This window comes from Suricata suricatta, chromosome 12 (assembly GCF_006229205.1).
Source record: "Suricata suricatta isolate VVHF042 chromosome 12, meerkat_22Aug2017_6uvM2_HiC, whole genome shotgun sequence".
In the NCBI taxonomy this organism is placed as follows: Eukaryota; Metazoa; Chordata; class Mammalia; order Carnivora; family Herpestidae; genus Suricata; species Suricata suricatta.
In genome coordinates this window covers 83,658,709-83,678,635 of record NC_043711.1, presented here as the reverse complement: position 1 = coordinate 83,678,635, position 19,927 = coordinate 83,658,709, and the positions used below count along the sequence as shown (strand labels likewise).

Sequence of the window (19,927 nt, the reverse complement as noted above, 5' to 3'; positions counted from 1 at the left end):
AGAGAGAGAGAAGTATTTTCACTGGAAAGGATTCAAAACTTAAAAAAAAAAAAAAAACTGGAGCACACAGGCAGCATTACGCCATTCTTCCTTCTTGGAAAAATCCCTCAGCCTTATACAAGCCTCCTTCAAGCCCTCAGTCAGTTGTGCAGGAGAAAGGGGGCGGTCGGCTTTCTCCTTTCAAGAACGAGTTATTTTCAGCTGCTGACTGGAGACGGTGCACGTCTGGATACGGAGAGCATTTCCACTATGGGATTGGATACAAACACACACCCGGCAGACTTAAAGAGTCTCAGACTGAGGAGAAAGCCTTTCCTTCTGCTGCTACTGCTGCTGCCGCTGCTTTTGAGGGTCCATTCCTTTCATGGTTTTTCCTGCCACACCAGAGGCACCTTCGCTCCTGCCGCCGTTCTTTTTGGTGTCATTCAGCGGCTGGCCAGAGGATGAGACTCCCCAAACTCCTCACTTTCTTGCTTTGGCACCTGGCTTGGCTGGACCTGGAATTCATCTGCACTGTGTTGGGTGCCCCTGACTTGGGCCAGAGACCCCAGGGGACCAGGCCAGGATTGGCCAAAGCAGAAGCCAAGGAGAGGCCCCCTCTGGCCCGGAGTATCTTTAGGCCAGGGGGTCACAGCTATGGTGGGGGGGCCACCAATGCCAGGGCAAAGGGGGGCACTGGGCAGACAGCAGGCCTGACACAGCCCAAGAAGGATGAACCCAAAAAGCTGCCCCACAGATCGGGTGGCCCTGAATCCAAGCCAGGACACCCTTCCCAGACAAGGCAGGCTGCAACGCGGACTGTGACCCCAAAAGGACAGCTTCCTGGGGGTAAGGCACCTCCAAAGGCAGGATCTGTCCCCAGCCCCTTCCTGCTGAAGAAGGCCAGGGAGACTGGGCCCCCTCAAGAGCCCAAGGAGCCGTTCCGCCCGCCCCCCATCACACCCCACGAGTACATGCTCTCGCTGTACAGGACGCTGTCCGATGCTGACAGAAAGGGAGGCAACAGCAGCGTGAAGTTGGAGGCTGGCCTGGCCAACACCATCACCAGCTTTATTGACAAAGGGCAAGGTGAGGGGGTGGGGGGGGCAGGGGCATGGCTGAGTGGGAGGGGCATCTGCATGCATGGAGGGGCCTTTCAGAGCCCTGACGCTGCACAGGTGGGAGATAGCGTGTGCATCAGCCTGGGGTGATATCTGGGTCTTACCTCCCATGTACCAAGTCGAGGCTGCTGGCAAGTCAGAGCCAATCCCTGCAAGGTGCAGAGGGGGTTACTGAAGCCTAGAGAGGGGACAAGAGCTGCCAGTTGGTGGCAGAGTCGGGGACCACACTCTAATACTCTTACCAGGCCATGCTCTGTTCTGATGTGGGCTAGCCAGACTTTCCAGGCTCCAGAGGTTTGGAGGTTTTCTCAGATGGCAGAGAGAGAAATTAATCTCTAGAAATCCATGGTTTTGCAAATATATCTTCAAGGTAGGAGGCAGAGGAGGCCGGATAGGTGAAGATAGTAAATGAGGCATCTTGGAGTCATGGAACAACATTTAAATGTATCGTGTAGCGGGTGCAACAGATTTAGGGTCTTAACTCACAATGTGACCTTGAGGGAGCTCCTTTTCTTTGTGGGGGTCTCAGTTTCCCCATCTGCACAACTATATGGGTATTGGACTGGATGATTTCTTTTTTTTAAATTAAGTTTATTTATTTATTGGGAGAGGAGGGTCAGAGAGAGAGGGTCAGAGAGAAAATCCCAAGCAGGCTCTGCACTGCTAGTGCAGAGGCTGATGTGGGGCTCAAACTCACAAACTGTGAGATTATGACCTGAGCTGAAACTGAGAGTTGGATACTTAACTGTCTGAGCTACACAGGCACCCCAAGACTGGGTGATTTCTGAGAGCCATTCAAATATGAATACTTTATGTCCTGTCCTAAACACACACCATTTTTATCATCAGCCCGGGAGGGTATCTGTTCCCTTCACTTCTCCCTACGCTCACATAGCATTACTGTTTTGGCATTTCCCTCTCCACTTGCTGTGTGATCTCAGCAAGTCCCTTTCTCTCTCAGGGCCTCAGTTTCTCCGTATGTGTAAAGAGAGAGATGGATTACTTATTGCCATGGTTGCTTGCGGTTCATATACTCTGGTTCTGTGAGTCTTAAGACTTTGGCTGGCAGGGTGGGGGAGGGGTCAGAGATTGGGAGAGGCTCCTCATTAGAGCTGGCTGGTGGGGGAAGGACAGGGTGGGAGGAAGCAGGAGGCAGCAGGTCTGGCTGGGGTGGGGGAGGTGGCCTGGCTGCCTGCCCAGCTGGGGAAAGCTGTGACCCCTTGGGGACTTATAAAATAAGTCCTTGTGCCCCCCAGCTCTAAGGGAACTTATAGAGGGGGAGATGAGGAGTTTAAAGGCCTAATTAGTCACCTTCTAGAGCAATGTATGAATGCTTCCCGATGGCAAATTGGTATTTAGGAAGGAGGGCATGCTGATTTGGACACACGGCAGTTTCTCTCACACACAGAGCCTTATATTTATACGTATACACTGAATCACACACACCTGTACGCATGTGAACACACGCCTTCTTGCACGTATACACAGAATCTTCTTACAGATACACACATATACGTACATATGCACAAGCACAATCACACATGCACATGTCTCTCACATATACTTTACCTTTCATATTCACATATAAGCCCAATCATACACACACACATACACACACACACACATATACACATACACAAACTGTCACTCACACACATGCTCATATACCCGGCACGGTAAGACATGTACGCAATAAAATCATTAGACTAGGAAGTCAGGGAAATTGGATTGTAACTATATCATTAACTACCTGCGAACTTATATAAGTCAGTTTCCCTCATCTGTAAAATAAGAACATCAAGATCTTCTTTAAGATATAGTGGAAGCAGTTCAGGATTCAGTATAAAAAGTTCTAGACTAGGGGCACCTGGGTGGCTCAGTCAGTTAAGCAAGCAACTTCAGCTCAGGTCATGATCTCACAGTTCATGAGTTTGAGCCCCACATCAGGCTCTATGCCGACAGCTCAGAGCCTGGAGCCTGCTTCAGATTCTGTATTTCCCTTCCTCTCTGCTCCTCCTCTGCTCACGTTCTGTTTCTCTCTCTCTCAAAAATAAAAATAAGCATTAAGTTCCTACCCTGCTTTTCCCTAGCTGGGTGATCTTGGGCAAGTCACCTAACTTCTCTGAGCCTCAGCTTCCTCCTCTGGAAAATAGGGCTAATTATAATACCCACCCCACCTATCACTCCAATGAGATATCATATAAAATAATAGACGGGAGAGGGACAGCTAGAAGTGTCTCTGATACGCATTGTCTTTGACACAAACACCCAGAAATCTTTCAAATCACCACAGCTACAGCTACAGATGAACAATCCTTGTTTATTTTGGTAGGTTGTTTCAGAAGCTCCCTTACTTTGAAAAAGGCTCTCGTGGTTTGGGTCTTGGCCTCTGTCAGAGTCGGGGAGAGGTTAAAGAAAGCCATCTCCAGAGGGGAGAGCCCTGCGGCCTTTCCCTGAGGCCTCGAGGTGACTGGCTCCCTTGGTGAGGTTGCAGGGAATGACTTCTGGGTGTTCTCTCTAGATGACCGAGGTCCTGTGGTCAGAAAGCAGAGGTACGTGTTTGACATTAGTGCCCTGGAGAAGGATGGGCTGCTAGGGGCCGAGCTGCGGATCTTGCGGAAGAAGCCCTTGGACACGGCCAAGCCAGTGGCCCCTGGCATCAGGCGGGCTGCCCAACTGAAGCTGTCCAGCTGCCCCAGCGGCCGGCAGCCGGCAGCCTTGCTGGATGTGCGCTCAGTGCCAGGCCTGGACGGATCTGGCTGGGAGGTGTTCGACATCTGGAAGCTCTTCCGAAATTTTAAGAACTCGGCCCAGCTGTGCCTGGAGCTGGAGGCTTGGGAACGGGGCCGGGCCATGGACCTCCGTGGCCTGGGCTTTGACCGGGCTGCCAGGCAGGTCCACGAGAAGGCCCTGTTCCTGGTCTTTGGCCGCACCAAGAAACGGGACCTGTTCTTTAATGAGATTAAGGCCCGCTCCGGCCAGGATGATAAGACTGTGTATGAGTACCTGTTCAGCCAGAGGCGAAAAAGGCGGGCCCCTCTGGCCACAGGCCAAGGCAAACGGCCCAGCAAGAACCCCAAGGCCCGTTGTAGTCGGAAGGCGCTGCATGTTAACTTCAAGGACATGGGCTGGGATGACTGGATCATTGCACCCCTTGAGTATGAGGCCTTCCATTGTGAGGGGCTATGTGAGTTCCCCTTGCGCTCCCATCTGGAGCCCACGAACCATGCAGTCATCCAGACCCTGATGAACTCCATGGACCCTGAGTCCACACCACCGACCTGCTGTGTGCCCACACGACTGAGTCCCATCAGCATCCTCTTCATTGACTCTGCCAACAACGTGGTCTATAAGCAGTATGAGGACATGGTTGTGGAGTCTTGTGGCTGCAGGTAGCAGCACTGGCCCTCTGTCTTCCTGGCTGGCACATCCAGGATGCTGGTCACAAGGGTCCTTTCCTGCACTCCCAGAATCAGAGAGGTTGGGAAGCTGCAGCCGGGAGTGTCTACACAGCCTGCATGAAAGGGGGTCTAACAACTTTGCTCTCACTCTCTGCGTGGGACTGGGTTAGAGATTCCTTTTTATCCACAAGTCCCCTTGTCTGAGGATTTCTGCCCTTCTGCTGCTCTAACTGCTGGGACAGACCCAGGGAGACAGACTCTGAATGGGACTGAGACCCAGGAGACCTTGCTTTCCCCTGAGATCCAGCACACAACTTCTTACCTGGGCTTTTTTGGCTTCTGGACTCTCCAGGGAGGGCTCCTCTTGGGAAAGCCACAGCTGCCATCCCCACCTTGAATCACCATTGTGCCTGGTGACTTCCTGCCCCTGGAGCAGATGAGATGCTGATTGGGCAGGGGTGGGCAAGACTGGGAGAGGGTCGGGCAGGGGTGAGGAGTGTGAGGCTGTTAGACTGTTAGATTAAAATGTACATTGATGAGATAAAAAGCAAAACTGTTACTAAAACTGTGGCAAATTTCTTGTTTACTCCAGGGGACCCAGTGACCTCCTCAAAGAATGACTGACCCACGGAGGGGAAGTGGGCTGCCTCAAGCATTTCGAGACAGAGAGTACAAGCTGAGTAGGGCCAATGCTACCTCTAACCCCACTCCCGTTCCCTCCAAAGGCCCTTTGGTCTGCAGCTCCATCTGCTCCTCTGGGGCCAGGAAACAGACATAGGTTTTCTTTTGACGTTCCTCAGTCAAGCTTGTTGTCTGCTAAATGGAACCTTACATGGGAGGGAAATTGGGGATTTCACTTCCTCTAAAATCATCTCCACTTCATTCACTACCTGTCCCCCTCTCCGCATACTCACAGAATCAATTGGCCACCATTTAGAAGGTCTTTTACCTTTCTGAGGGGAACCTGGGCTGCCAGGGATCTCCTCCTCCCCTGTTGGGGTATCTTCTTTTTGCCACTGACCACTGTTCCTTGAATGATCTAGTCTGTAGGTCTACTACCCTCCAGCTTGGCAGCTTTAAGTCTCCTCCCTGCTCATCTATCACCTCCAACCCATCACCCCATCTCCAGAAACAGAGCTGGAGTCCTACCCCTTCACATTATGTATTATACAAGTACATCCTTATACATTAGATAACTAATCTCCCCACTAATCTTAGACCAACACCAGACACATCCTGATAATACTTCTTGCTTGGGGCTTGGCCCAGAGTAAATGTCCATTTCTCTTTATCCACTAGAATCCTTAGTTGGGGGCATGAGGCATGAACACTTGAGAGGGGAACACAGACCCCTGGTAGGGAAATATGTGCACCAAAAGTCCTCATTCTAAGGGCTCAGGATCAGGCTCTGCCTGGCCGAAGAGAGGGAGGATCAGGAGAAGGGAGTCTAGACCTCCGCTTCCCACCCAGGGGGCCTCAACATTTTCCCCATCTCTCTCCAGCTGGGTCTTTGATTCCCAGGGCTCCTAGCCAAAGCTGTTTCAACAGTAAAGGTTCCTGCCCAGCTTTGGGCAAATCTTGTGTCCCTTCCCTCTAGGCCCAAAACCTGTGTTGTCAGGACCTGAAACAAGAGCCTGGCACAGGGGGCAGCCTACCTTTGAGCTGCCTCCCTGGCTTGGAGGCCATTACCTGTCCCTGAGGGGCCAGTCTGAGCCTGGAACCTGGCCCTCCCTGGCCAGGCTTCGTTGTGTTTGGCCGGTGGCAGGCCTGTGAGCTCTGGCAGTAAACAAAGGAGCTGCCACAGCAGACCGAGTTCTGATGTGAAAGAGGAGAGTGAGCCTGGAGGCAGTGCTGGGGAGGCCAACTCGTGGGCTGTGGACACAGGGAGAGCAGTGTAGAAGCAGGGTGGCTGGAAACCCAAGGCAGAGAGGCAGAGGATGAAGGGGTCACAGGTGGGGCTGGCTCCTACACGCACTGATTTTCTGGGCCGCATGTCCCTACTTTCTTGGAAAGTCTGACAGACCAGAGTGGCACTCTGCCTGAGCCCTGTCAGAGAGCTTCCTGTCATCTCAGCCTCCGTGTTCTTCCCGCTGGAGGCCTGGGCACTGAATCGACTGTTGTGGTCTGGCTTGGTACCTAGGAGCTTCCTCTCCCACCTCAACCTGCTCTTTCACAAAAGAGCCACTCAGACTGTGTACCCAACCCCTTCCCTCCCCAGACTCTGGGGATCCAATCAGATCAGTGTGGGGAACAGCCCCATGCTAACCAGCCCATCAGCTGCTTCCTTGGACAATTATCCTCACCAGGTATCCACCTTCCAGTGCCCGTCAGAACAAGCTGCAGACTTGTATAGGACACTTGTGTGCAGAAGGGCACAAGGTTTGTATCATTCTTCAGAGGTCACAAACAGGCCCTCAGCTGAGGTTCGCAAACATGCTCACCCCTCTGAAGGGCTCAAAAGGCAGCCCAGTTTCAAATTTCAGATCTGTCACTTAGAGTTAGAGGCCTTGGGCAAGTAACTTAATTCCATGAAGCTTGGTTTCCTCATTTGCGGGAGGGGGGGAGGCCGAGAGCGAGGGGGGAGGGGTAGACAATATGCCTATTTAATAAGGCTAACTGGGAGGATATGAAGGACACTCAACAGAATGGCAAGCACAGAGGTGGCACTCGATAACTATTAGCTGTCATCATTATTGTGCTTCCAACAGTCCTGTGAAGCAAGCAGGGCAAGGACTGTTGCCTTCCGTTTTTATAGATGAGGAAGCTGAAACCCAGAGAGGCAACTGCAGGCCTCCTGCATGTCTCAGTATTCTTTGTGCCATTCTTGCTACTTCTCTGGAGCCCCAATTCCACTGACTCCAGTCCTGGCAAGTAGTCGAATTACCTTCCTAGAGCTTACCTTCCTGTTCCTAAAAGTTTCTCCTTGGGGGCACAGGGCATGTTACTTTCTGGGGAGAAATAGCTAAGCATATCGGTTAGGCAGGAACTATGAGAGGCCCATAGGGGTGGAAAGAGGTAAGCCTCCTCGTGATCTGATGCCCTTTCCACCTCTCTATGTCCCAGGGCCTAAGCAGGAGAATCTGCTTTTCTAGGGCTTGGAACACACAACCTTGGGAAGCCTCTCAGACTTCACTTTGACTCCACAACTAGTTCTTTGGATCTGTATACACACGTAAGGAAACGGAGTAAGAAAGGTTTAGTCATATATGCTTGGGAGTCAGGCGGATCTGGGTTTCAGGTCTAGTTCTAACACTTGCCAGCTGACCCTCTCTAAGCCTTGTTTTCACTGTCTGTAAAAGAGGGATAGTAATATCAGATTTAATGGGCCTGGGATTTGGGAGAGAGGATATTTACTCATTCCATTAACCTTCAACCCATTCATTCATTCCTTAATCAATAATTATTTATTGAAGGTATACTAAGGCCCAGACGCTGTGCTGAGCGTTGGGATAATAATAACAACCACAACTGTAAATGTTTATTGAGGGCTTGTTATGTGCCAGGTACCGTGCTTAGCACTTTACCTGAATTCTCTTATCTTGCCATGATCATGTCTTCAAGTTCCATGAATGAATGAAAGAGAAAATAAAGATCCTGAAGGATGCTAGGATAACATAGTAGGCTGAATCGAAGGAGATGAAATAAAATAAGGAATAAAATTATTTAATATTTATATATTTATTAATATATATAATATAAACATATAAAATTATCCATCAAAATACCTGAAACCCACCATACAAGTACAAGTTGTAAAAAAAATGTGATTTCACAATTTCAGATGGGAAAGAGATAGTGTTACAGGTAGCTCTGAACTAAATTGAATCAACTGAATATAATGTGGATGCCCCACAATAAGTGTGGGCTTCATTAATAAACATGTAATATACAAACCCCAGGAGGCTTTGGTTCTGCTCTGTGAGGCAGGACATGGAGAGTGTTGGGATGGAGAGAGTAAGGGAGAAGCAAAGTCAAGGGTGAATCCTATGGTTTTTTTTTTTTTTGCTTGGGCAACTGAGTGGAAGGCATGCCATTTAACAACAACAAAAAAGGACACAAAAAGAGGAACAGATTTTGAGAGGAAGATGATGAGTTCAGTTTAGGACATGTCAGGTTTTAAGAACTCTTAAGACGTTAACTTTAAATAGGAAAAGCATAACTCGTTCATAAAATGATAAAAAGAAGAAAGGATACATGCACATGATAAGAGCAGGTTTGTTGATTGTGTAGTGGGAAGTCAAGTTTCATTCTGATGGCTTCTCATTTTTTTTAATGTTTATTTTTGAGAGAGAGAAAGAGCACACACAAGCTGGGGAGGGGCAGAGAGAGAGACAGAATCTGAAGACTCCAGGCTCTCAGCTGTCAGCCCAGAGCCCAATGCAGAGATCGAACTCACGGACAACGAGATCATGACCTGAGCCAAAGTCAGACACTCAACCAACTGAGCCGCCCAGGTGCCCCTGATGGCTTCTAATTTCTATTTTCTCTGTGAAATAGGAGATGAGGCCATCTGTTCAGAGGCCGTAGGAAGGGGTCAGAGTCAAGGTTTGAGGAATGTAGAAAAGGTTCCTATTATGGGTTTAATTGTACCGCTCAAAAAGATATGTTAAAGCCCTAACCCTCTACCTCTGACTATGACCTTGTTTGGCAAAAGGGTCTTTGCAGATGTAATCAAGTTAAGGTGAACCCAGTATGATTGGAGTTCTCTGAAGAGAAGAGACACAGAGACTGGCAGATAGGGAGAAGATCATATGATGACAGATGAAGAGATTGGAGTTATGCAGCTGTAAACCAAGAAACATCAAGGATTGTGGGCAACTGCCAGAAGCGTGGAAAAAGCAAGGAGAGATCCTCTGCTAGAGCCTTCAGATAGAGTATGGTCCTGCCAACACTTTGATTTTGGACTTCTAGCCTCTGGAGCTGTGAAACAATAATTTCCATTGTTTTAAACCAGCTGGTTTGTGTTGTTGTTGTTGTTGTTGTTGTTGTTGTTGTTATGGTAGACCCAGGAAGCTAATATAGTTATAAATATCAGTTCTGAAGATAGCAAGCCTGGTTGAGCATGAACAGAGGTTGGATATCATATTTGGTGGTACTAATATGCCCCTTGCATAATTTTCTTCAATAGGACTCAATAATCTGGATACGGTCATGGAATAAATGGACAATTACAGGGTTGGATTCTTTCTAAATGGACAGGATAGAAGGAATTTGAGCAAGGGAGTTGATATTGGTAAGAGAATAATTAAAGTGGTAGACCATAGGGTCTGAGCTAGATAGAAGATGTATATAGAGGAGAGAGTTGACAGACTATAAAGAAAGAAGATAAGAAAGCCTGGATTTTTCACTGGGGTAAAATGACAGGTGTCTTAGAAGTAATAAATGAAAACTGAAAGATAGGATGGTGAGAACACAGAATGGCATAAATTAAAAATTTCAGAATCAAAATTATTCTTGTGATAAAGCCCAGGAATTGTCCATGAGAGTGGGTGGCCAGACACTAAATAGTAATGGAACTATAATCATACAATACATAGCCTCTTGTGACTGGCTTTTTTATTTAGCATGTTTTCCAGGGTCATCCATATTGTAGCACTTATCAGGTAGTTCATTCCTTTTTATTGCTGAATAATAATCCATTTTCTGAATGTGCCACATTTTATTTATCCATTCATCAGTTAGTGAACATCTAGGTTGTTTCCATTTTTTGGCTATTATGATAATGAAGTGATGAACATTCATGTACAAGTTTTAGTGTGGACATATGTTTTAATTTTGACCTAGGAATGGAGTTAATGGGTCATATGGTAATTCTGTTTTCATTCCAATGAACATGAGTCAGCTAGACTGTTTTCCAGAACAACTGTACCATTTTACATTTCCATCAGTAATGTATGAGGGATCAAGTTTTTCCACATCTTTGCTAGCACTTTGTATCTATGTCTGCTTGATTATAGTCATCTAGTGGATATGAGAAGTGATATTGCGCATGCGTGTGTGTATGCATATTGCTTGTATTTCTCTAATGACTATTGATACTGATCATCTTTTCGTTAGCTTGCTGGCCATTAGTATATCTTCTTTGGAGAAATGTCTATTCAAATCCTTTGCCCATTTTTAATTGAGTGTTTATATTTTATTACTGAGTTGTAGGGTTCTTCATAAATTCTGGATAGAAGTCCCTTATCTCATATCTGATTTGCAAATATATTCTCCCATTCTGTATCTTTTTACTCTCTTTTTTCTTTCTTTCTTTTTTAAGTTTACTTATTGGTGCTGCTGGGTGGGTTAATTGGTTAAGTGTTCAACTCTTGGTTTTGGCTCAGGTCATGATCTCACCGTTCATGAGTTCAAGCCCTGCATCAGACTCTGCACTGATGCAGAGTCTGCTTGGGATTCTCTTTCTCCCTCTCTCTCTGCTTCTCTTCCTCTCTCTCTCTCTCTCTCTCTCTCTCTCTCAAAATTAATAAATAAGCTTAAAAAATAAAGTTATTTTGAGAGAGAGAGAGAGAGAGAGAGAGAGAGAGAGAGAGAATGACAATCCCAAGCAGGCTTGTGAGGAGTCCACCGTGGGGCTCAAACTCACAAACAGGGAGATCATGACCTGAGTTGAATGCCTAACCAACAGAGCCACCCAGGTGCCCCTCTTTTTTTTTTTTTTCAAGTTTATTTATTTTAAGAAAGAGTGTGTGTGTGTGTGTGTGTGTGTGCGTGTGCCTGTTGGAGAGAGACAGAGAGAGAAGGACAGAGAAAATTCCAAGCAGGTTCCACACTGACAGTGAGAAGCCCAAGTAGGGCTCTAACTCATGAATCATGAGATTATGAAGGAAGGTGAAATCAAGAGTTGGATGCTTAACTGATTGAGCCACCCAGGTGCCCCTCTACTTTCTTGATGATATTTTTGTAACACAAAATTTTAAATATTTATGCAGTCTAATTTATTTTTTCTTTTGTTATCCATGTTATTGATATTGCATTTGGGAAGGTTTTATTGAATGTAAGATCATGAAGATTTACTTTTTTTTCCCTAAGAGTTTTATAGTTTAGCTTTTACATTTGGGTCTATGATCCATTTTGAGTTAATTTTCCATATGGTGTGGGATAAGAGTCCAACTTTATTCTTTTGCATTGTTTTTTTTGTTTGTTAAATTGCAAATATGTATTATACTCCTTCCCCAACTGTAATATCTTTGAAGGCAATGACCAAGTTCTAGTTCTTTGTATTTTCTCTTTTTTAAATTAATTTATTTATTTTGAGAGAGAGAGTGCATATGCCAGTGGGGGAGGGGCAGAGAGAGGGAGAGAGAGAATCCCAAGCAGGCTCCACACTGTCAGCATGGCGCTCAGTGCAGGGCTTGTACTCATGAACTGTGAGATCACAGTCCAAGCTGAAATTAGGAGTTGGTTGCTTAACTGACTGAGCCACCTAGGTGCACCATAGTTCTTTGTATTTTCCGTAAAACCAATGAGTAAATATTTTTGCGGAATAAGATTTTGAGAGTGACATGAATATTTTTATTTCAATTTTATTTTATTTTATTATTTTTAAAATGTTTATTTGTTTATTTTGAGAGAGAGAGTGAGAGAGCCCATGCATGCAAGTGGGGGAGGAGCAGAGAGAAGGGGAGAGAGAGAATCCCAAGCTGTGCTGTCAGGCTGAATCCCAAGCTGGCTCTGTGCTGACAGGGCAGAACTGTGAGATTATGACCTGAGCTGAAATCAAGAGTCAGATGCTTAACCAACTGAGCCACCCAGGTGCCCTGAATGTCTGAATTTCAATGTGGAGCCTCTGAGGGGAAGTATAGGAACCCTGAGGGGTGAAAACAGTACACAGGAAGACGAAACATAGGGAGAGGGAGCTTTAGGAGAACAATGGAGATTTCTGAGGCTTCAGCCTATGGGTTTAGGGCACAAGTTGCTGCCAAGTCCTGGCAGTGGAAAGCAGCTAAGCAGCCCTGGGTAGGTGAAACCAAGGAGCAGAGGGAGGAGCGCTGTGAAGGGCCTTATGGAACCCTGCAATCTCCATGGGTTCCAAGATAGATAAACTTGTCCATATCCTCAGTCTGTTCCCAGAAAGTTCCTTCTACTTTCTGTCCTAACTGAAATTTGGTCCTCCTCTTTGAATATTACTTCTCCTGTAGCCTTCCTTCTCTGGGATGGTGCTTGTTCTTATTTTATACCTTGTGTATGTTAAGACTGACAGTTGAAAGAGTTTTCATCCACTTGCTTTCCAATACTACCTTCAATCCATTACCCCTCTACCTGCTGCTCCCTCATGGCTAATGCTGTATATTCATACTACTTCCAAACTCGTGGACACTCTCTGTCGTAGACTTTGGCCTCAGATACAGAATATGCCTCTTCATTCCAAATCCAGGCATCATCCTAGGTAACCTCAATGTTTGTATAGATGATGCCTAAAATGTAGGCCCTCAATTCTTTGAAGGCCTCCACCACAGGAATTTTTACCTCTCCTTTACTTTAGCTACTTTCTTCCCCAGCCACCCCCTACATTTGGTCATCACTCAGAACAATTTTTACCCTAAACTTTAAATTTAAAAAGTCTGATGGGGCACCTGGGTTGGTTAAGTGTCTAACTTCAGCTGAGGTCATGATCTCGCAGTTCACGAGTTCGAGCCCTCTGTCAAGCTCTGTGCGTACAGCTCAGAGCCTGGAGCCCTCTCCAGATTCTGTGTCTTTCTCTGCTCCTCCCTTGCTCACTCGCGCTCTCTCTCTCTCTGTCTCTGTCTCTCTGTCTCTCTGTCTTTCTCTCTCTCTCTCTCTCTCTCTCTCTCCTCTCTCAGAAATAAATAAAACATTAAAAACAAATTTAAAAAAATCTCCTAGTGCCTGGGCGGCTCAGTCAGTTGAGCGTCTGACTCTTGATTTTGGCTCAGGTCATGATCCCAGAGTTGTGAGATTGACCTCCACAATGGGCTGCCTGTTAAGTATGGAGCCAGCTTGGGATTCTCTTCCTCTGTCCCTCTGCCCCCTTCTCTGCCTCTCTCCCAAATAAAATAAAATAAAATAATCTCACTGTCTGCAACTTCTTATCCTTTAACCTTTCACTGAGTTTTCTCATTATGTTTGCGTTTACTCATTTGTCCCCTCTTCTTTCCTAACAGCTTCTTTTTCTCTTTAAACCCTTCACTATACAGATTTCCTGGCCTATCACTTGAACTTTTTTCTTGAAAATATCATTACTTTCTTTGTGCTGATAATATCCATCCCATGACCTGGAAAAACCTTAATCCTTTACTGAATCCAGCTATCATCTGTCTCCTCTGCTAATCCCAGGCTGGCAGATGATTCTGAAGAAAAATCATATAGAAGTATATTGTTGCTATTAATGTTTTTGCTCTTAAATGTACAAGAATATTCACAGAAACACTGGTCATAAAAACAACAACAACAAAAAGGAAACAAATACCTGTCAACTGTATCATGTGATAGAACAGCTAATAAAAGGAAATGAACTGGATCCACATAGAGCAACATATATAGAATAAAAAAGAACTGTTGAGTGAACAAAAGGAAAGAGCAAAATATAACATAAGAATACTGTCAATTAGGGGCTCTTGGGTGGCTTAGCTGGTTAAGCATCAGCATCTGGCTTCGGCTCAGGTCATGATCTCACCCTCCGTGGGTTCGAGCCCCCCATCAGGCACTGTGCTGCCAGCTCAGCCTGGAGCCTGCTTCAGATTCTGTCTCCCCTTCTCTCTGCTCCTCCCCTATTCATGCTCTGTCTCTTAAAAATAAATAAAAGTTAAAAGAAATAAAAAAAGAATGCTGTCAATTAAGTTAAAAAAAGGAAAGAAAGAAAGGAAGAAAATCCACAGCAACCAGAATGATATAGTTTCTAAGGAAATACATGTGAAAGCATTAAAAAATATCTGAAGGTGAGGTGTGTGGGTAGTTCAGTTGGTTGAGCATCTGGCTGTTGACTTGGGCTCAGATCATGGTCTCATTGTTTGTGATTTAGAACCCTGCATCAGGCTCTGCTCTGGCAGCACAGAACCTGTTTAAGGATTCTGTCTCCCTCTCTCTCTGCACCTCCCCTGCTTCCTCAGAATAAATAAAAATAAACTTAAAGAAATATACAGAAGGATATTAAATTTTAGAGAGGGTGGAAAGGATTAGGATGCAAGGTGCTTATATAAGGAACTTTAGCTTTATGTGTAACATGCTAATTTTTAGAAAAAAGAATGTAAATCATATATCATCTTTTCATTTAAAATTAATTAACAAATTAAAATTTAAAAAATGAAGAGTTACCAGCCTCAGCTAGATCCTCCATGTTTCACTGACCCCTTTTTCTTTTGTTGTTGTTCTTCTTTTTTAATGTTTATTTATTTTGAGAGAGAGAGAGAGAGTGCAGGGGAGGGACAGAGAGAGAGGAGAGAGAGAATTCTAAGCAGGCTCCGCACTGTCAGCTCAGAGCCCTATGCGGGGCTTGATCTCACGATCATGACCTGAGCCAAAATCAAGAGTTGGATGCTCAACCCACTGAGCCACCCAGGCACCTTTCTTTTGTTCTTTATTAAACTTTAAACGTTCTCCACTCTTCTATAGTCTCCTACCATCTACATTCCTCTGAGTAGAAAATCTCTGCCCCCTAGTTTGCAGAATACCATCATAGAGGAAATTAAATATCAATCTTTTCAATTTTTTTCTCTTGTGACCAACATCTCAGCTCATCATCTCTTGTGTGAACTGTTTACTTGGCTTCTTTGCACAATTTTTGTATCGCATTTGCTCTTGAATCTGATTAACAAGAATGTTTCTTGCATCTCCTAAGTTTTTGTTTGTTTGTTTGTTTATTTATTTTGAAAGAGACAAAGACTGTGAGCAGGAGAGGGGTAGACAGAGGGGGAGAATCTCAAGCAGGCTCCATGCTATGAGCACAGAGCCTGAAATGGGACTTAAACTCCTGAGACCGTGAGATCATAACTTGAGTGAAACCCAAGAGTCAGATGCTCAACTGACCAGGTCACCCATGTGCCCCTCTCTTATCTCTTTTTAATATGAGATCCCACTTGTCCTAATGTACATGCCGGAGCATTACACCATTGTAATGCAACACTCAAGCTATGGATTTGAATGCAAAAAGCATTTTTATTTTGGCTTATAAAATCATTTGTGTGGAAAATTGATGAGGGAAATCTTCATATTCTATATAAAAACAAAACTAGGGGCGCCTGAGTGGCTCAGTCGGTTAAGTGCTCGACTTTGGCTCAGGTCATGATCTCACGGTTCGTGGGTTTGAGCCCCATGTTGGGCTCTGTGCTGACAGCTCAGAGCCTGGAGCCTGCTTTGGATTCTGTGTTCTCCTTCTTTCTCTGCCCCTCCCTTGCTTGTACTCTGTCTCTTCGTCTCTCAAAAATGAATAAATGTTAAAAATTAAACAAAACAAAACTAAACTAAACTTATATATAAAAATTATTAGTGTTTGGAGACTGTTAGTCTACTAATAGATCTTCTATTTTCACATTTATCCCTCTCTAATCCATTCTCTATATAGTAGACAATGTCAGCTTCTTAAACATGAGCAAGTTAACTCTCCCCTGCTTAATATCCTCCAAGCGTTCCAACTATACTTAGAATAAAATACAGACTTCATGTTGAAGTCGTTGCACAATTTAGCCTCTCCTATCTTAATGATCTTTTAAAATTAATTCAGATTAATTTTAATGCCACACTGGTTTTCTTTGGATTCTTTTTTTTAAAAATGTTTATTTATTTATTTTAAGAGAGAGAGAGAGAGAGAGAGCTTGAGCAGGGGAGGGGCAGAAAGATGGAGAGAGAGAATCTTAAGCAGGTTCCACACCCGGTTTGGAGCCCAACGTGGGGCTCAATCCCATGTCCCTGGGATCATGACCTGAGCTTAAATCAAGAGTGGAATGCTCAACTGACTGAGCTATCCAGGCGCTCCTTCTTTGGATTCTTTTTAAAAACATTTACAATTTTTTTATTTGAGAGAGAGAGAGTGAGAGAGAGAGAGAGAGAGCACGCGAGCATAAGCAGGGGACAGGGGCAGAGTGGGAGGGAGAGAGAATCCCAAGCAGGATCCAGGTGTCACTGCAGAGCCTGACATGAGGCTCAGACTCACTAACTGTGAGGTCATGACCTGAGCCAAAATCAAGAGTCATTCAACTGACTGAGCCACCAACACACATCCCCCTTTTAATAATTGAAGTATAGTTGACATATGCTATTATATTAGTTTCAAGTGTACAACATAGTGATTTGACAACTCTACATATTACTCAATGCTTACCATGATAAGTGTAGTCACTTATTACAATATTGTTACAATATTGTTTTTTAAGTGAATTTATTTATTTATTTTGAGAGAGAGAGAGAGAGAGAGACAGGGGTAGAGAGAGAATCCCAAGCAGGCTCCATACTGTCAGCGCAGAGTCTGACATGGGGCTTGAACTCACTAGCCTGAGATCATTAACTAGGCCAAAGTCAAGAGTTGGATGCTTAACTGACTGAGCAACCAAGGTGACCCACAGTACTTTTCATCTCTGTGACTCATTTCATACCTAGGATTTTTTAAATTTTTTTGGGGGGGAAGAGAGAGAGAGAGAGAGAGAGAGAGAGAGAGAGAGGAGAATGAGTGGGGGAGGGGCAGAGAGAAAGGGGTAACAGAGGATCTGAAGCAGGCTCAGTGCTGACAGCAGCAAGCCCAATGGCTATGAGTCCAATGCTGGGCTTGTACATGACCTCAGCCAAAGTCAGACACTCAACTGAGTCACCTAGGCGCCCCATAACTGGGATTTTTTACCTCTTAATTCCCTTCATTTTGACCCATCCCGCTCCCGCCCCCAAGGCAGCTACCAGTTTTCTGTATTTATAAGTCTGTTTCTGCTTTCTTATTTGTTTTGTTTTTAGATTCCACATATAAGCGAAATCATATGGTATTTGTTTTCCTCTGTCATACTATACTTAACATAATACCCCCTAGCTTTATTTATGTTGTTGAAAATGGTAAGATTTCAATCTTTTTTATGGCTGAGTAACATTTCATTGTCTATATCCTACATATATGTTGAATATATGAATATTCTTAATTCATCTATGGATAGACACTTAGGTTGCTTCCATATCTTGACTATTGTAAATAATGTTGCAATAAACATAGGGGTGCATATATCCTTTTGCATTAGTGTTTTTCTTTCGGGTAAATACCCAATTCTTTGGCTTCTTGAAATAAACCCTTATTCTTTCTTATGTCAGGACTCTTGTCCTGGAGTCTTCCTTCCCTCTCTCATTCCCCAATATTTGCTGATAAAATAGCATGTTTAAAGTTACTTCCCATGGCTAGCTCCTTCTCATTCTTTGGGTCTCAACTTACATGTCACCTCCTCAGAGAGGCCTTACCAGGCCAACCTATCTAACGTGTAATTTCCCATGATATTCTCAAGTTTAGCTCTTTGTTGCCTTCAAAGTACTTCCCACAATTTTTAATTATTTTCTTTTTTCATTGGTTTACTAGATTTTTGTGTGCCTCCACCAGTCTAGAGCTCCACCAAGCCATTATCCACACCTGTCTTTTAAATGACCAGCACAAGGTGAACGTTCACTGGGCCTTTGTTGACGGAATGAAAAGGAAGTCTTTTAGCATCCTGCCCCTCTGTTCCCAGTCAACCCCCGGAGCACCTACCTACAGCTCTCCTCCTCTACTGCTCTAGGGATACAGAGGAAGAGGTCCACCAGCCAAGGTCACTCTCTCCCATCTCCTCAAGAAACTCCTTGTATCCTTGATTCTTCTGTGTCTTCACCTTCACAATCACTGCCTATCAATATTCAAAGATGCTCACATTAAACAATCAACCAGCCAGAAACCCCAAAAGTTCTTTCTCTTCAGGCCTCGAGTCAGCCGGTGACTGCCCTGCTGACTCAGGACTCAGCTGAACACTCTCCAGAGTTCCTCTACAACAACTTCTCAGGCTGGTTTTTTTTTTGTTTTGTTTTGTTTTGCTTTTTTCTTTTTTTTCTTTTTTCTTTTTTTTTTTTTGAGGGGGGAGCTCTTCAATGCTGGGATTTCCCAAAGTTCTGTTTTATTTTTCAACCCCCCCAGTGAAAAGGGGAGGGATTCCCGGGGAAGAGTCTGGGAAGGCAGAAATCTGACAATGGGGCGCTGAGGAGTGAGGCTGGATGAGGGGGACGAAGTGGCTAAGAGAGAGCTATGAAAAGCCCAAGGCTATTGGTCACGGAGGACCGGTGCAGCGGAAAAGACCCGAGTCTCTATGACGTGTCGCTGGGGAAGACTGGGTAGAACGGCAGGTTGGCTCCAGGGCGGGGAAACGGCGCGCTCTGGAGCGCAGGAGCCTCTGTGCGCCTGCGCTGCCGTTGCCGGGCACCCGCGGGCGACAGGACAACTTAGATAAGGGGTGGGAGCACCGGAGACTCCGGAAGGCCACTCTTTACCCGGAAGTGGTTGCGGAGGAACATGGCGTTGCTGGTGCGAGTCCTTGTGAGTGAAGGAGTAATTCTCTGCGGTCGCCCCCGGGGTTGCAGTCGGAGAGGGCAGGGCGGGACAAACCGGAGGAGAGTGCAGGAGGGGAGCCTGTGTGGCAGCGAGGCTGCGCGGGCCCCTCTCTGCGGGGAAACCGAGGCAGCTTCCCCACTTTCCCCTACCCTCGGTTTAGTGGTGGCTTCCGTCTTTGGAGGAGGGAGAGAATGACATCGCACCTAAATTCGGCGAAGTTTGCGGTTCCTCAGTTATCTCTTGGGACCGCTTTCCCACAGGGAGAGGCAGCACGTGGGTGGGGGCACTGATTGGAGTTTTTGGGAGGCCTGGGTTCCTCTTTCTTTTCTGTCACTGATACCCAGTGTGACCTTGGACAAGTCACTTCCGGGCCTCAGAGTCCCGATGGGAGAAATGAGGACGTTAATCTGCAGTTCCTTCGGTTTCTGAGATTCTCTGGGTTTGTTTCCGAGATGAGTAAGGCAGTTCTTAACTGAACAGTTAAGTGGAATAATCCTACAGGTTATGAGATTGAAAGCTGGACTCATGCTCTTTCGAGCACAGTGTATGGCACACCATAGGTGTCCAGTAAATGTTTGTTGAAGGAATTAATGAAGTGAGGAAGGAATTACTAGACTTATTATTATTATTATTATTATTATTATTATTATTATTTTTGGTCTTTTATTTTTGAGAGTGAGAGATAGAGAGTGAGAGGGGAGGGGCTGAGAGAGAGGGAGACACAGAATCTGAAGCAGGCTCCATACTCTGAGCTGTCAGCGCAGAGCCCGACTCGGGGCTGGAACCCACTGAACGTGACCTGAGCCAAAGTCGGACGCTCAACCGACTGAGCCACCCAGGGACCCCAGAATTACTACTAGACTTCTTAGCACCCTTGTGGGAAACTACTGCCATTGTGATTCAGTCCTTATCCTTCTAGCATACTCTGA

At 45.5% G+C, this 19,927-nt stretch overlaps 2 protein-coding genes and 1 long non-coding RNA gene across 3 annotated transcripts in view; 2 read left to right on the top strand and 1 right to left on the bottom strand.

The window, feature by feature from the left end:
• Nucleotides 1-443: 443 nt before the first annotated feature.
• On the top strand, nucleotides 444-5,003 carry GDF5 (growth differentiation factor 5). Its single transcript, XM_029917400.1, has 2 exons — nucleotides 444-1,068; nucleotides 3,622-5,003. Exons 1-2 carry the CDS (start codon nucleotides 444-446, stop codon nucleotides 4,494-4,496), a joined length of 1,500 nt encoding a protein of 499 aa, XP_029773260.1. The 3' UTR covers nucleotides 4,497-5,003.
• LOC115274035 lies at nucleotides 4,096-18,899 on the bottom strand. The gene is made up of 4 exons (XR_003901053.1): nucleotides 18,171-18,899; nucleotides 8,026-8,123; nucleotides 4,824-4,969; nucleotides 4,096-4,558 (listed from the first exon to the last, which is right to left on the bottom strand). It is a non-coding gene; the product is annotated as an uncharacterized LOC115274035 (long non-coding RNA).
• LOC115274034 (ubiquinol-cytochrome-c reductase complex assembly factor 1) overlaps nucleotides 18,882-19,927 on the top strand; it is a 102,218-nt gene continuing 101,172 nt past the window's right edge. Inside the window, exon 1 of the mRNA XM_029917402.1 lies at nucleotides 18,882-18,983. Coding sequence (XP_029773262.1) covers nucleotides 18,960-18,983 — 24 coding nt within the window. The 5' untranslated portion in view covers nucleotides 18,882-18,959. The remainder of the gene's footprint in view (nucleotides 18,984-19,927) is intronic.

Excerpts from the sequence above, each read along its gene's own strand:
- GDF5 (XM_029917400.1), top strand. The coding sequence starts at position 444 with ATGAGACTCCCCAAACTCCTCACTTTCTTGCTTTGGCACCTGGCTTGG. Across the intron at positions 1,069-3,621 it reads CTTTATTGACAAAGGGCAAG|ATGACCGAGGTCCTGTGGTC; the intron begins GTGAGGGGGTGG and ends TGTTCTCTCTAG.